Here is a 14,017-nt window from a genome sequence, read left to right on the forward strand (position 1 = left end):
AAGCATTACCTTCTTACTTTAATCATAAGGAAAGCATTACCTTCTTACTTTAATCCTAGGGAAAGCAATACCTTCTTACTTTAATCCTAAGGAAAGCAATACCTTCTTACTTTAATCCTAGGGAAAGCATTACCTTCTTACTTTAATCCTAAGGAAAGCATTACCTTCTTACTTTAATCCTAAGGAAAGCATTACCTTCTTACTTTAATCCTAGGGAAAGCAATACCTTCTTACTTTAATCCTAAGGAAAACATTACCTTCTTACTTTAATCCTAAGGAAAGCATTACCTTCTTACTTTAATCCTAAGGAAAGCATTACCTTCTTACTTTAATCCTAGGGAAAACATTACCTTCTTACTTTAATCCTAGGGAAAACATTACCTTCTTACTTTAATCCTAGGGAAAGCATTACCTTCTTACTTTAATCATAAGGAAAGCATTACCTTCTTACTTTAATCCTAGGGAAAGCATTACCTTCTTACTTTAATCATAAGGAAAGCATTACCTTCTTACTTTAATCCTAAGGAAAGCATTACCTTCTTACTTTAATCATAAGGAAAGCATTACCTTCTTACTTTAATCTTAAAGCAAGCATAACCTTCTTACTTTAATCATAAGGAAAGCATTACCTTCTTACTTTAATCCTAAGGCAAGCATTACCTATCTATTTTAATCCTAAGGAGAATGTTGCCTTTACTCTACTTACATCCTACTCATAATGCGTGCATACACACACACACATATATAGCCTTTCCTATGATTTGTGTACAGATAAACAACCCATATCTACAATATAGAATGTATTCACTATAATGAAAATAGGCCTGACTTCAATCTACTCACTTAAACAGGTGGGAGGCAGGATCTGTGATATGTGATCATAAAATGGTAATGTTATTAAGGAAATATCGCTATGAAACCTGTCCTCTTCTGGTAACTTCACACTTTTGTGAGAAAGGATTGGGTCAGGTGGTTTGTGGTATGTTGACATAGGTGGTGCTGGACGATAGCTATTATGATTCCCATTGGGTCTGTGAGTTCGTTGTCTGAAAACAAAGGTGAAATTGCAAAATATTACACATATAGACTACTCACAAATGACCCAGCATGACTGAACTAACAAAAGCATGCATATACTACTACACTATCAATTTTACAGCAACATAAGTATTCACTGTTCAAAACTTGATCGATACAGTTCGTATCAACATACAGAAAACCAAATGATGCAACACCCAACAACAAAACATCTACCGTATTTTCAGGACTATTAGCCGCTACTTTTTTCAGATGTTTTGAGTCATGCGGCTTATTTAGAGGCTGTGACTATTCTGTGGTTTTTTCTTTCGCCGCTAGGGGTGCACTAACCAGAATTAGAATCAAAACTAAATAAAAGTTAGCAAATAGAACACAGATGACAAATTACCAACTATTAATTATTTTCAAATTCTTACCCCATCATTATGGAACCCAAACGAAGAAGTTCGTGTGAAGCAAGTTATAAGCTGAAGGCCATCGATCTTGCTATCCAGGAAGGAAACCGCGTTGCTGCATGCAATCTTAACATCAATGAATGTATGATGAGACGCTGGAGGGGACAGCGAGAAGAGCCCAAGCGATGCCGAAAGTCAAGGAAAGCTTTGAGAGGTAGCAAAGGCTTTGAAAGGTGCTGCCGCGTTAAACAGCACTGTTATGAGTTTTGCAGCCTATACAAAAGGTGCGGCCTATGTATTGTTTTAGTATCGTTTTTTTTTAAAGAGCAGATGCGGCTTATATAAGGGAGCGGCTATTAGTCCGGAAAATACGGTATATGGTTACACCAATTGCATTCTTTTTTCAAAAAAGAACTTAAGAACTAGTAATTCACAGACTGTACCTTCTAATGATCCAAACCTTTATGATGATTTCTTATATTGCAAAACTTCATGTTAATGTTATCTCTGTTACAATAAAACAAAACATTTTATATGCACTACCAAAACATTTGGCGAATAACAGATTACTTCAATCCAGCTCTAATATGAATTTTTGGCTTATTCCATACAAAAACTCACGAGTGTAGCTCTTTAATTTTGGATACCAGAGAATAAGAAGGATTTCTCAACAATGCCATTGCTCGTTCCATCAATTCCTGCTTTTTACCAGTTTTCTGTTTGCCAGAATATCCAAGTAAAACCTGCAGCTCTGTTATGCGGAAAGCTTGAACCATCCGCTAAAAGAATAAATGTTGCCGGTATATATTAAACGCCTAACTATTGATAAAAGGGCTCAAAATAAAACCATAATGGTCGTACTAAATGACGAGGTATGCGCAATGGAAATAATTTGGTTGCTTTGCTACTGTCACATTTGAAATGTGTTGCTGCTTTCTGGTGAACTCTCAAACGATAGCTTACACCTATCCAATCCCCAGTTGTCAAGTTGTCAGTCCAACATTTAAACATAAAGTTTGGAAATGGAAGCACAACTAATGAGTAGCCTTTAGAGGTCCTAACGAGTTAAAAATAAAATAGCCTTACCCTCTTACTCTTAATATTAGTATGACACATAAAAATAAGTATTCCAACACTTTAACATACACTTTCATCGGCACAACTATAACAGTTACATTAAAGAAAATTTTGTAACTTACTAGAACAGGCCATATTTTCAATATTACACTTTCTTCTTTTCGATGGCTCGGGTTTAGGTACGATTAGAAAAGTAAGCCAAAGCCAACGTCACTGTTGGCAATTATATTTGAAAAACCACAAATATGCTCAAAACTACTAAACATATAAAATTAAAAATAAGAAAACGATCTTTTGCCTTAATCATAACATTAATATTAGAAAATTAATATCTTACTCGTAGATCGACTTCGATTTCAGCCATCGTTGAGCGCTACAAAATTACTACGAAAATGGCGAGAGTTGAAACGAGAATAGTCCGACTACAGCATCTAAACGCACGCGAATACAGAACACTGATATTGTTTCCTTAATGTCTCCCATAGTATTACGGAACGCGATAATATTTTGCAGTCAATGCTGTAAATGCTATAATTTGCCGACCATTCGGTAAAAACCAAATTGCAAGAGTAACACTAGGCCTCTAATAACGCTACTGCCCTTGAGTTTTAACAGGCTTGGAATGTTGGCATGCTTCTGGGTATTAGAAACAGTGTTTTAAAGTAAACGCTTAAAGACGTAATTGTATCGAAAAACTGGATTCAACTACGTCAAAATTCACCTAAGTCTTACGCCCTTGATTGGAAGACACACTCATTACCGCTGTCGGTGTAATCTTATTTGGCAAAGTTAAACTTATAAATCAGATTTTCGAAGAATCCCATCATGAGTTTTGTGCAAGGTAAATTATTAAACATTCTGTAAAACAATTCAATATGACGCTAAGAAAGTAACTATCATTCAAGTAACGTATAGAGGTATAACCGTGCGTGATACCAAACTTGTATAACCTTATTGTCAGTTTAGCGGACTTGTTGGTTTGTAGGAGCAAAGATCTTGCGACCATTTTGCTTAAAACAGCTACACCCTATCTTTGGCTGGCCCAGTTTTGCAACGCTGAGCGATCGGCAAGAGCGATTAACGAAGCAGACAGTGCCGTATAGAAAAAACAGCTCTGACACTGCAGCAAAACCCAGGGAACCATATTCGCCTTTTCAACCTACCACAAACAACAAAGCAGAATTTGCACTTGCAAGAGTCGATGATTTGGTCAATTGGGCAAGAAAGGTTGGTGCAAGAATGTATCTGACTTTTAAATGTTGTTACAAGTCTACGAGCATAGGGGAGGGTGGGCACGTTGCAACTAAAAATGCATTTTTGGGTATAACGTTTTCCAAAAAAATATTGGAATACAATGTAGATAATCCCAAAAGATGCAGAAATATGTTTTCCATTTGTATGCCAAATGCCAATTCTGCTGGTTGTATAGGCCTACTTTGGATAATATCACAAAAGTACTAAATTTGCATAATTGTTGTCAAAGTGCCCCGGTAGGGGGCCACGTGGGGCCCCCTATGGGGCATGTTGAAATGTCTTTGATTTTTCTAGTAAATTTTAGTTTTAGAGTTGTGTTTTCTTAAATTTTTTTTCAGCCAAACAATTCAAATTTTCACAAATTATCTGAGCAAGAAAAACTTGAAAAGAGTTTGATATGAAATTCAAAACACCGTGCTCAACAATCACAATGAACAAACTTCCACAGTAAAACAAAACCTATATACATCTATATATCTCGCAAAGTTTGTCTCTGTGTGTTTGTGTATGTCCAGTTATAGCTATTAAAATCTTTGAATTTAAAATTCTGCATTCTAATGGATTTGAACTCACGGAGATTGCAACCACCAGTTTTAAATTCAAGCGCTCTACCACTGAGCTAGCAAAGCGTGTTGACCAAAGACACAATCGTATACCGTATACACATGCTAAATGGCGTATTATTTAAAACTCCATGAATTCTATTAACTCTTTGAAACACGATGCTTTGTCGTGTTTTCTTGAACTTTTCGGCTTTTCGTAAGCTTCAACTGCTAAAAATCAGTCAATGCCAATTCTTTTCACACGGACAATCATTATCTCCGTAGGAAGAGCCTCGACATTCTTTCTCTGTTCGGTCAGACAAAGAGAGTACGATATTTCATTTTTATATTTGTACTAGTATCGAGAAGTACCAGTATCGTTGTATTCCAAGTTTTGATGGATAGCTTCTGCTGGAACAGTAACCTTTTTTATACGCACACTTCTATGCACGAATTATCTTTATTATTTCACCGTATTCAGAGTTTTTATTTTGTTTTCTCAGTTCGTATTATTTGTATCATTACCGAATCATCTTTTATTGTAATCATAGCAAAACAGACTTAATTTAGCTATTACATGCTAATTATTTTACATTTAAATTTTAACCCTTTTATTGTTGTTTTACTTTTTTAGTGTATTTGCCTTGCACCAGACATTTTCCTCATGATATGAAGTTTGAAAGACACAGTTGTTTGACAAAGTCTGAAAGCCTTCACAGTTGCTAGGATTTTCTCTCTTAATTTATTTCAACTACACAAAGTACTTTTCTCATAATATGCAGTTTGAAAGTTAGAATGGCAAATGGCAATGTCATCAGAGTTTGTATCGGACAGCAGTTTCACTGCTACTCGACCTGTGCCCTATATAAGAATATGGGGGCAAGTTGCGACATTTTGCAACTTGCCCATGTTGCAACTTGCCTCATACCCTTTGTGTTTCAACGTGCCCCACTTGACGCTGAGTAACCAAAATGTTCATCCCAACTCAGGATGATGTAACATCATGAAGTTGGTGGGTGCGTTGTGAAGATAGCATGTCTATTATAGTTGCCTCCACTGACTTATGTTAACATATGATGGTGTACGGAGAAGATATACAATTCTCTAAATTTGGATAAAATAATAAAAATGCAAAAAATGACTATTAAGTTTCACAAAATCATGGCTCATCTAAATTGCTGTTCTTTTTATTTCACGCAACTAGGATATCTCATAAGATGACCTAGAAAGCTCTTTAATAAGTGAAGTAAGAATTTAAAATGATATAAACAAGCAAGAAATCTGAGGAATGCTTGAGCGTGCTTTGCGTTGCAATGTGCCCAACTCTCCCCTGTTTGATCTAGATTTTATCGCATTCCTATTTTTATGAGATAGCTTTATATGTTTCACTATAGCACATGTCAAGCGTTGAGCCCGAATGCAGAATATGTAATAACCATCTTCAAAATATTCTTTCAAGCATATAGAGGCATTTTTTCCTGTATTGTGCTGTGGAACGTCATAAAATCTTGCCCATTTAAACAGTTTTTTTTCTGGGATACACAATATGTTGGCAGTTGTATTGTATTGTTTGCATCTGATTGCTAACTAGGTAAAGTCCATGCATTGTTGTCCAAACAGGTTTTCAGTGTAACTTCCTTTTCATGTTAACCACATACAAACGAGGTACAGGTTTGGTAACATAGGACCAAGCAATTTTTCAATATTCAAAGGAAGATTTAAGCAATATTTTACTCTCCATGTGGAGTAATATCAACATACAATAATTCCTGAGGCATTGCAGTTTTACAGTTTACTACATATATACAGAGTTATGCATCACATTGTTTAGTTCTATATTTCTACTGTTGAATCAGTACAGTCTGTTATAAAAAGTTACTATATTTCTACTGTTAAATCAGTACAGTATGTTATAAATAGTTACTATATTTCTACTGTTGAATCAGTAAAGTCTGTTATAAATAGTTACTATATTTCTACTGTTGAATCAGTACAGCCTGTTATAAATAGTTACTATATTTCTACTGTTGAATCAGTACAGTCTGTTATAAATAGTTACTATATTTCTACTGTTAAATCAGTACAGCCTGTTATTAATAGTTACTACATTTCTACTGTTGAATCAGTACAGTCTGTTATAAATAGTTACTATATTTCTACTGTTAAATCAGTACAGTATGTTATAAATAGTTACTATATTTCTACTGTTGAATCAGTTCAGTATGTTATAAATAGTTGCTATATTTCTACTGTTGAATCAGTACAGTCTGTTATAAATAGTTACTATATTTCTACTGTTGATTCAGTAAAGTCTGTTATAAATAGTTACTATATTTCTACTGTTAAATCAGTACAGTCTGTTATAAATAGTTACTATATTTCTACTGTTGAATCAGTAAAGTCTGTTATAAATAGTTACTATATTTCTACTGTTGAATCAGTACAGCCTGTTATAAATAGTTACTATATTTCTACTGTTGAATCAGTACAGTCTGTTATAAATAGTTACTATATTTCTACTGTTAAATCAGTACAGCCTGTTATTAATAGTTACTACATTTCTACTGTTGAATCAGTACAGTATGTTATAAATAGTTACTATATTTCTACTGTTGAATCAGTTCAGTATGTTATAAATAGTTGCTATATTTCTACTGTTGAATCAGTACAGCCTGTTATAAATAGTTACTATATTTCTACTGTTGATTCAGTAAAGTCTGTTATAAATAGTTGCTATATTTCTACTGTTGAATCAGTACAGTCTGTTATAAATAGTTACTATATTTCTACTGTTGAATCAGTACAGCCTGTTATAAATAGTTACTATATTTCTACTGTTGAATCAGTAGTCTGTTGTAAATAGTTACTACATTTCTACTGTTGAATCAGTAGTCTGTTATAAATAGTTACTACATTTCTACTGTTGAATCAGTACAGTATGTTATAAATAGTTACTATATTTCTACTGTTGAATCAGTAAAGTCTGTTATAAATAGTTACTATATTTTTACTGTAGAAAAAGTACAGTCTGTTATAAATAGTTACTATATTTCTACTGTTGAATCAGTAGTCTGTTATAAATAGTTACTATATTTCTACTGTTGAATCAGTACAGTCTGTTATAAATAGTTACTATATTTCTACTGTTGAATCAGTACAGTCTGTTATAAATAGTTACTATATTTCTACTGTTCAATCAGTAAAGTCTGTTATAAATAGTTACTATATTTTTACTGTAGAAAAAATACAGTCTGTTATAAATAGTTACTATATTTCTACTGTTGAATCAGTAGTCTGTTATAAATAGTTACTATATTTCTACTGTTGAATCAGTAGTCTGTTATAAATAGTTACTATATTTCTACTGTTGAATCAGTAGTCTGTTGTAAATAGTTACTATATTTCTACTGTTTAATCAGTAGTCTTTTATAAATAGTTGCTACATTTCTACTGTTAAATCAGTACAGCCTGTTATAAATATTTGCTATACTGCACTCAGGTATACCTTATTAACCTTAATCACATACATTTTATGGGTAGGGAGTCCGAAAGAACTTTTATAGCATCCATATACTCACTAGTAATTATGGAAAAATGGAAATAAATGAGTTCTGCATAAAAGCATCATTGACAATAATCTACTTTCTGTCCACTTTTGTCAGGCTATAATAAACATTTGTTCTTGCGATTTTTTAATTTTAAGGCTTCTAATACATCCTAATATCCTGATTATCATAAAATCTGTTAGTATAAAAGTGGTTTTCAAGCTAATCCTAGGGCTGTTATGAACATAATTCTTTACACTCTTTTGTATCTTCATCGAACATTCATGCACATGATGAACTTGTCATTTAATGCATCGCAAACCTACTGCCATAGAGGCTGCCGCAAAACGAATACTTTCAAAGCTGTCGAACAGATAGGCCTATCATATATCTGTAGGTAAGTTATAGGTAAATTATTGCAAGCGGAATGAGCTTACCAACTGCACACTATTCAACACCAACACAAATTACTGGTTTTGTTTCGCTTGTTTGTCACATAGAGTTCACTATGGCCAATGACTTTCGGTTTGGCATGCTGTGCTGTGGAGATGATGCATTTCGCTGCCCCGAGATATGATATGGACAGATTTGGTGTAACATTTAGAGCTAGCCCTCGGCAAGCTGACTGCATCATAGTTGCTGGAACTTTGACAAATAAGATGGCGCCAGCTTTCAGAAAGGTATGTGTATGGATGTTATGCTGCTATATCTCGATTTGGTGCCGGGTCTATCCTTAGGAGCATAATTATATCTCTATTTTGTGTCATGTGTATTGTTATATCTCTATTGCGACGTTTTGATTGTCAACTTAAGTTCATTTAATTTTAAAGTAAATTCTTTTTAGTGTTGCAGTATCAGTGTATGCAGGATCTCTAATTTTTAACTTCACTAAAAATCTGCAAAGTGCCCATTTGATATTTTTTATCTTTTTGAAAACTAAAGACAACATTTTGTGCTAGTGGCCATCGTCCGATGGAGGCATCGATGAAGATGTGAATGTTATATGTGCTGTGTTATTCATTGTTCCTGAGTTTAGTTTTGTGAGACTAAATAGCTTTTTATGAGTGACTATTGTGAGTGACTTAGATTTTATCTCAAAAAACTTGATGCATTAAAAAGTTGTTAAAAGTGTAGCCATTAACTACATTGCGCCAACATAAAGAATTAAATATAGGTTTAGTCGATAATATTGTTGCAATACAATTTATGATTGAATCTTAGAAAAAATTCCTACAAAAAGGTTGGCTCTTACAGCGCAAAAACGCTAGATGTAGCGCTAGACAATTGTGGTAACATAATTAAATTCTTTTATGAAGGATAAAAACTAAGAATAAACTAACAAAATTTAACCACAAATAATTGGAATATTGCAATCTACACAATGCTGCATGCTCATGAGCATTAGTACTTGACCGACTACTCATCGATGCTTAGAAAGACGAATTATTCATAAGTTTGATGTAACCCATGTTATAGACAGCAGTTATAAGAAGAATATGGTTCCATGGTATCTTTTTGACAATGGCTGGCCCCTTTTTATAAATTTAAAGAATATTATTGTTTTCGTTATGTATACATTGATTTTCGTTGATGGTTTCTCCAAAACATAGGTTACTAACATCCATGGTTTATGTACAAAATTTTCTTTAGCTGTAGTTGCTATGAGTGAGCCAAACATTCCTCTCTGATATGCATGAAAACTGCTATATGTGACTTTCTTGAAGTTATCCTTTCTATTTGCAGATTTATGATCAGATGGGGGAACCTCGTTGGGTGATAAGCATGGGAAGCTGTGCGAATGGCGGTGGCTATTACCATTATTCCTACAGCGTGGTCAGAGGCTGTGACAGAATAGTTCCTGTGGATATTTATGTGCCAGGTACCATTTTGATTAACTTCATTTTTGGATTTAATTTTAAAACATACTGTTGTTGTCTAGCGCTTATTAAACAGGTACTAATTTATAGTTTCGGACAGCTAAATGTTATGATAGATCAATAAATGTGGAAATGTAGATAATCTATTAAAACAAAGGGAAGGCTAGGCTGTGGAGTGGTAAATCTCTGTTTTTCAATTTCGCAGCTTCAGTGCAATAAAAGCTTCTAAGGATTACTAGCATTAATAATTACTAGTATTAATTTACATATGAATTACATAGAGTGTGCATTAAATGAATATATATTTGTATCCTTATTTGCTAGTTAGTCAATTAAACTAAGACCTATGTTACTTTAGTAGTGTTCATCAGCCAACTAACCATCAAGAAGTTCTTCGCTATTTTTTGTTTGTTTTTTTCGAGTTGCGTTTTGTGTATCTCTATTCTGCCTTTGAGAAACTTGTTTCCTTGTAGTCACAGGTTTCCTTGTAGTCACAGGTTTCCTTGTAGTCACAGGTTTCCTTGTAGTCACAGGTTTCCTTGTAGTCACAGGTTTCCTTATAGTCACAGGTTTCCTTGTAGTCACAGGTTTCCTTGTAGTCACAGGTTTCCTTGTAGTCACAGGTTTTCTTGTAGTCACAGGTTTCCTTGTAGTCACAGGTTTCCTTGTAGTCACAGGTTTCCTTGTAGTCACAGGTTTCCTTGTAGTCACAGGTTTCCTTGTAGTCACAGGTTTCCTTGTAGTCACAGGTTTCCTTGCAGTCACAGGTTTCCTTGTAGTCACAGGTTTCCTTGTAGTCACAGGTTTCCTTGTAGTCACAGGTTTCCTTGTAGTCACAGGTTTTTTCATTGTCGTAATGTACTTTTGTCGAATGACTGCAACACTTACATTTTAATGTACTTACTATTGCAGCTGCCTGATGCTTGCGCTCCATTAACTTCTACCAACGATTAACAAACACAATTTCATTATTGTACCATTTTCAATATTACAACAGCTCTGTATGCTCTGTTGTATGCGCTAAGAGTTTCAGTTTAAGCTCAAGTAGCATTACGCGCAACTTCAGGTTTTACATCCAACAATACTTTACGCTTTTTAATGAGTCTTACCTCGATGTACGAATTTAATGCTGGGACTGAGCTCATATGTCAATTTACCGACATCTCAAGGCACTATTTTCTATATAAAATATCTAAACTCAAATTGATCAGCATACTATGAAAAGCACCTAAACTGGATATTACGGTGGAAAAACATGTTTTTAATTGTTGTAATGTAGTACATTAGCTAAAAAAGTAACAGTTACTTATTTAGTTGTTACGATATGCAATAAAGTGTAACAACACTATGTAGGCCTACACTACTTTTTGGAGTTTTTCCTTCAAGACAGACTTTGTGCATAGCGGCCGTCTGAGAGAGACTTGAGAGCACACTAAGTTGGTACACTGTTTAGTACACTAAACTTTGGTGACTCTACGTGAAAGAAACTTTAAATTTAACTTAAATGGATTTTGCTTACTAAACACACACTTGCTTGGTTTTAATCTTTCACTAAAATTACTTTAATTTTGTCGTAATATTCGTGAGTATGTTGCGGGTTAGCCATGTTTTGCTTCACTCTAGAAGTGGAACGGGACAGGTTTTTTAAGTTCGAGACGAGACTCGAGACACTGTCTTGTAAAAATTCGAGACACGAGACAGTAAAATAATGAGCATTTGGTGATGATTTTACTACACAAGTACTAGCTACTTGGTATATATAAATTAATAAAACTATTTTTAAATTGAATTTTTACCTGGTGTAAATGATTTACATACATTTTAATAGTCATATGGATGTAGTTTTTGTAAACAAAAGTGACACAAACAGCTCTAAAATGCCGAAGTTATATATTCTAAGAATTTTGAGCTTGATTGATCATAATTATTATAAACATATTGCTTTGTACATGTATATTTTTACCATCTATTGAATAGTTCTTACTTTTTAATGTAATATGTAATGAAACCGATATCCTTCGCTCTACAAAGAAATACCGCAACTAAAAGAACACACGATAACACTTTCATTCTTATCGTTTCATTAATGTTAAGTTTTGTTTGTGTATTAACTGTAGTATGTGAATTATATTTAAATTGTACTCATGAAATTATATTAATTACTGTATCCATGCACATTTATATTCTTATATTGAGCTAACGAAACGTCATTGTTAACCAAACGCGGACTATGGTCGACACGGCCCTTCGTTTGTTTTTCTGTGTCCTGGCAGGTTTTACCCGCGATTGGTAGCATATACGTAAAAGAGGCCCGAATGTTAGGAAGGGCAGTTGGTGTTTAGACACGATACGATAAAATACAGACATTTTACCCGCAAAAGTCTTATTTATTAAATTGCATTATCCGAAGAGTAATTAGATACGACCCGGTATCTGTTTTAAGGACGCAGAACCGAACTAAAATATAACAGGGCCGTTGTCCGGACTACATGATTAGACTCAGTGGCCAACATAATCAATAGCAACAGGTAGTAACGGACCGGGTATAACTTTAAAGGCAGTTGCCCGCAATCAATTACAATATATGGAGTTGTTGCTACCGCAAGAAGCCATGTTTTAACAACCGTGCGCAGGCGCTTTAGTTCTATTTCCTGTCTCGAGTTTGGCAATAGTTAAGTCGAGACGAGACCGATACGAGACAGGTCGATACTCGAGACGTCTCGTGTCTCGTTCCACCTCCACTTCACTCTAACTATTAGCCTACTTTTTAAAGACTTTTTTCGAACTGATTCGAGGAGAAAGGCCAAGCGATGCTGTTTTCGAAAATAGCCTCTCGCATACTTGGCCATATTATAGTGGCCATCAACAATTGTCACAAGAAGTTTCAGACACTTAGTGGAAGTTACTTAACAACATTAACAAATATTTGCTCTGCTATCACGGTGTTTGTGGAAAAGTTAATATGCAATGTTGATTGTAGGTAGTAGTTGAACAAAAGATCTTCTTTAGCCACTCTAAGATATTCACTTGAATTATGTTGATAGCAGTTGAACTAAAATTGTTATAAGGGTTCTATCAAAGGTGCTAGGCTGTCATTAAATAAACAACAATATAAAATTAGTAATACCAAAAATAATAACCTGTACTGCATCTAAATTGAAAAATGGTGCAACAGTAGTAGTCTACCATCACTACTTATTCAACTCAGTGTTGAAGATACATGTTATCTTCATAAGGATAAAAGGCTTGTTTGACAAGTCAAAACCGTTTCATGCAAATATCTGGTGCTTCACATTTAGACCAACACTAAATTTAAACACTACTTCTTCAACATTAAAGTGCACTCGAGGACTCAGTTGAGTATTCATTTAAGTACACCTTTAAATCATAACTGCCACGAACAGCTTTCATTGTTTGTTCATAGGTAACTCAGACGCACTGATTCCGATTTTGTACTCAAAATAAAGATTGGTCCACTCACTTTCAAAGTTAGTGATTCACCGTGATTCAATATTGGTGTCAAAAATGAGCTCAAAAAAGCACGATTTTATAACAAGCTAGCGTTGTTATTGTGCTTTTTGATCTCATTTTTCTCGGCGTTCATCTATTAAACATCTTGTAAAAAGCTACAAGCAATGTCAAATAGCTTATGTACCTTTCAGAAAAGACAGATTATTTTGAAGGCTGAATTTAGAGAACAATGGGTTTTAAGACACCCATCTCTATAATTCTAGATCAGACTAAACATCCCCAACTTCCATTCCTAAAGAGCTATGTTACGTCACATGTTTATTGGCGGACTTGTTGTGTTGATTGCGACACCGATATTGAATCGCTGTGAAAGAGCCTTCTAAAACAAAAATGACTTTGAAAGTTAGTGGACTAATCTTTATTTTGAGTACAAAATCGGAGTGTCTGATTTACCTATGAACAAACAATGAAAGCTGTTCGTGGCAGTTATGGTTTAAGTACACTTGACACCACGAGTGCGTCTGTTTCAGGTTGTCCTCCAACTGCTGAAGCTTTGTTGTATGGGGTGCTGCAGTTGCAGAAGAAGATAAAAAGAAGTGACCGTGCACAGATGTGGTACAGAAAGTAACTATTGTTCTAAGCATTACTATTTATTCTGTTGGGATGGTTGTTTGTGAAAAAAATAAAAAAAATTTAATATTAGTATACTATTATATCTCATCAAACACGTGTTAAAACATGCAGCATTGCGTATGTGATTGACTTGCAATAAATCGTTATTAGCAATTCTATGAGACAGCAAAACCTAAAAAGCTTTG

General features: G+C 34.4%; 2 protein-coding genes across 4 annotated transcripts in view; one reads left to right on the top strand and one right to left on the bottom strand.

The window, feature by feature from the left end:
• Positions 1–2,892, bottom strand: part of LOC137391393 (E3 SUMO-protein ligase PIAS2-like) — a 49,110-nt gene extending 46,218 nt beyond the window's left edge. For all 3 annotated transcript variants that reach the window (XM_068077854.1, XM_068077853.1, XM_068077852.1), the window contains exons 1-3: positions 2,848–2,892; positions 2,055–2,212; positions 844–1,046 (exon numbers count right to left, since the gene is read on the bottom strand). In XM_068077854.1, the coding sequence (XP_067933955.1) occupies positions 844–1,046; positions 2,055–2,212; positions 2,848–2,874 (388 nt within the window). In that variant the 5' untranslated portion in view covers positions 2,875–2,892. The remainder of the gene's footprint in view (positions 1–843; positions 1,047–2,054; positions 2,213–2,847) is intronic.
• Positions 2,893–3,046: 154 nt separating this feature from the next.
• Positions 3,047–13,904, top strand: LOC137391396 (NADH-quinone oxidoreductase subunit B-like). The gene is made up of 5 exons (XM_068077857.1): positions 3,047–3,351; positions 3,496–3,737; positions 8,352–8,531; positions 9,595–9,730; positions 13,730–13,904. Exons 1-5 carry the CDS (start codon positions 3,336–3,338, stop codon positions 13,825–13,827), a joined length of 672 nt encoding a protein of 223 aa, XP_067933958.1. The 5' UTR covers positions 3,047–3,335; the 3' UTR covers positions 13,828–13,904.
• The last annotated feature ends 113 nt before the right edge of the window (positions 13,905–14,017 follow it).

This window comes from Watersipora subatra, chromosome 3, assembly GCF_963576615.1.
Source record: "Watersipora subatra chromosome 3, tzWatSuba1.1, whole genome shotgun sequence".
Taxonomy (NCBI): Eukaryota; Metazoa; Bryozoa; class Gymnolaemata; order Cheilostomatida; family Watersiporidae; genus Watersipora; species Watersipora subatra.

What these genes read in the sequence shown, in the direction of transcription:
- LOC137391396 (XM_068077857.1), top strand. An exon ending in TGGTCAATTGGGCAAGAAAG is followed by an intron (nt 3,738 to 8,351) that starts GTTGGTGCAAGA and finishes TTTGTCACATAG; the next exon opens with AGTTCACTATGGCCAATGAC. An exon ending in TGTGGATATTTATGTGCCAG is followed by an intron (nt 9,731 to 13,729) that starts GTACCATTTTGA and finishes CGTCTGTTTCAG; the next exon opens with GTTGTCCTCCAACTGCTGAA.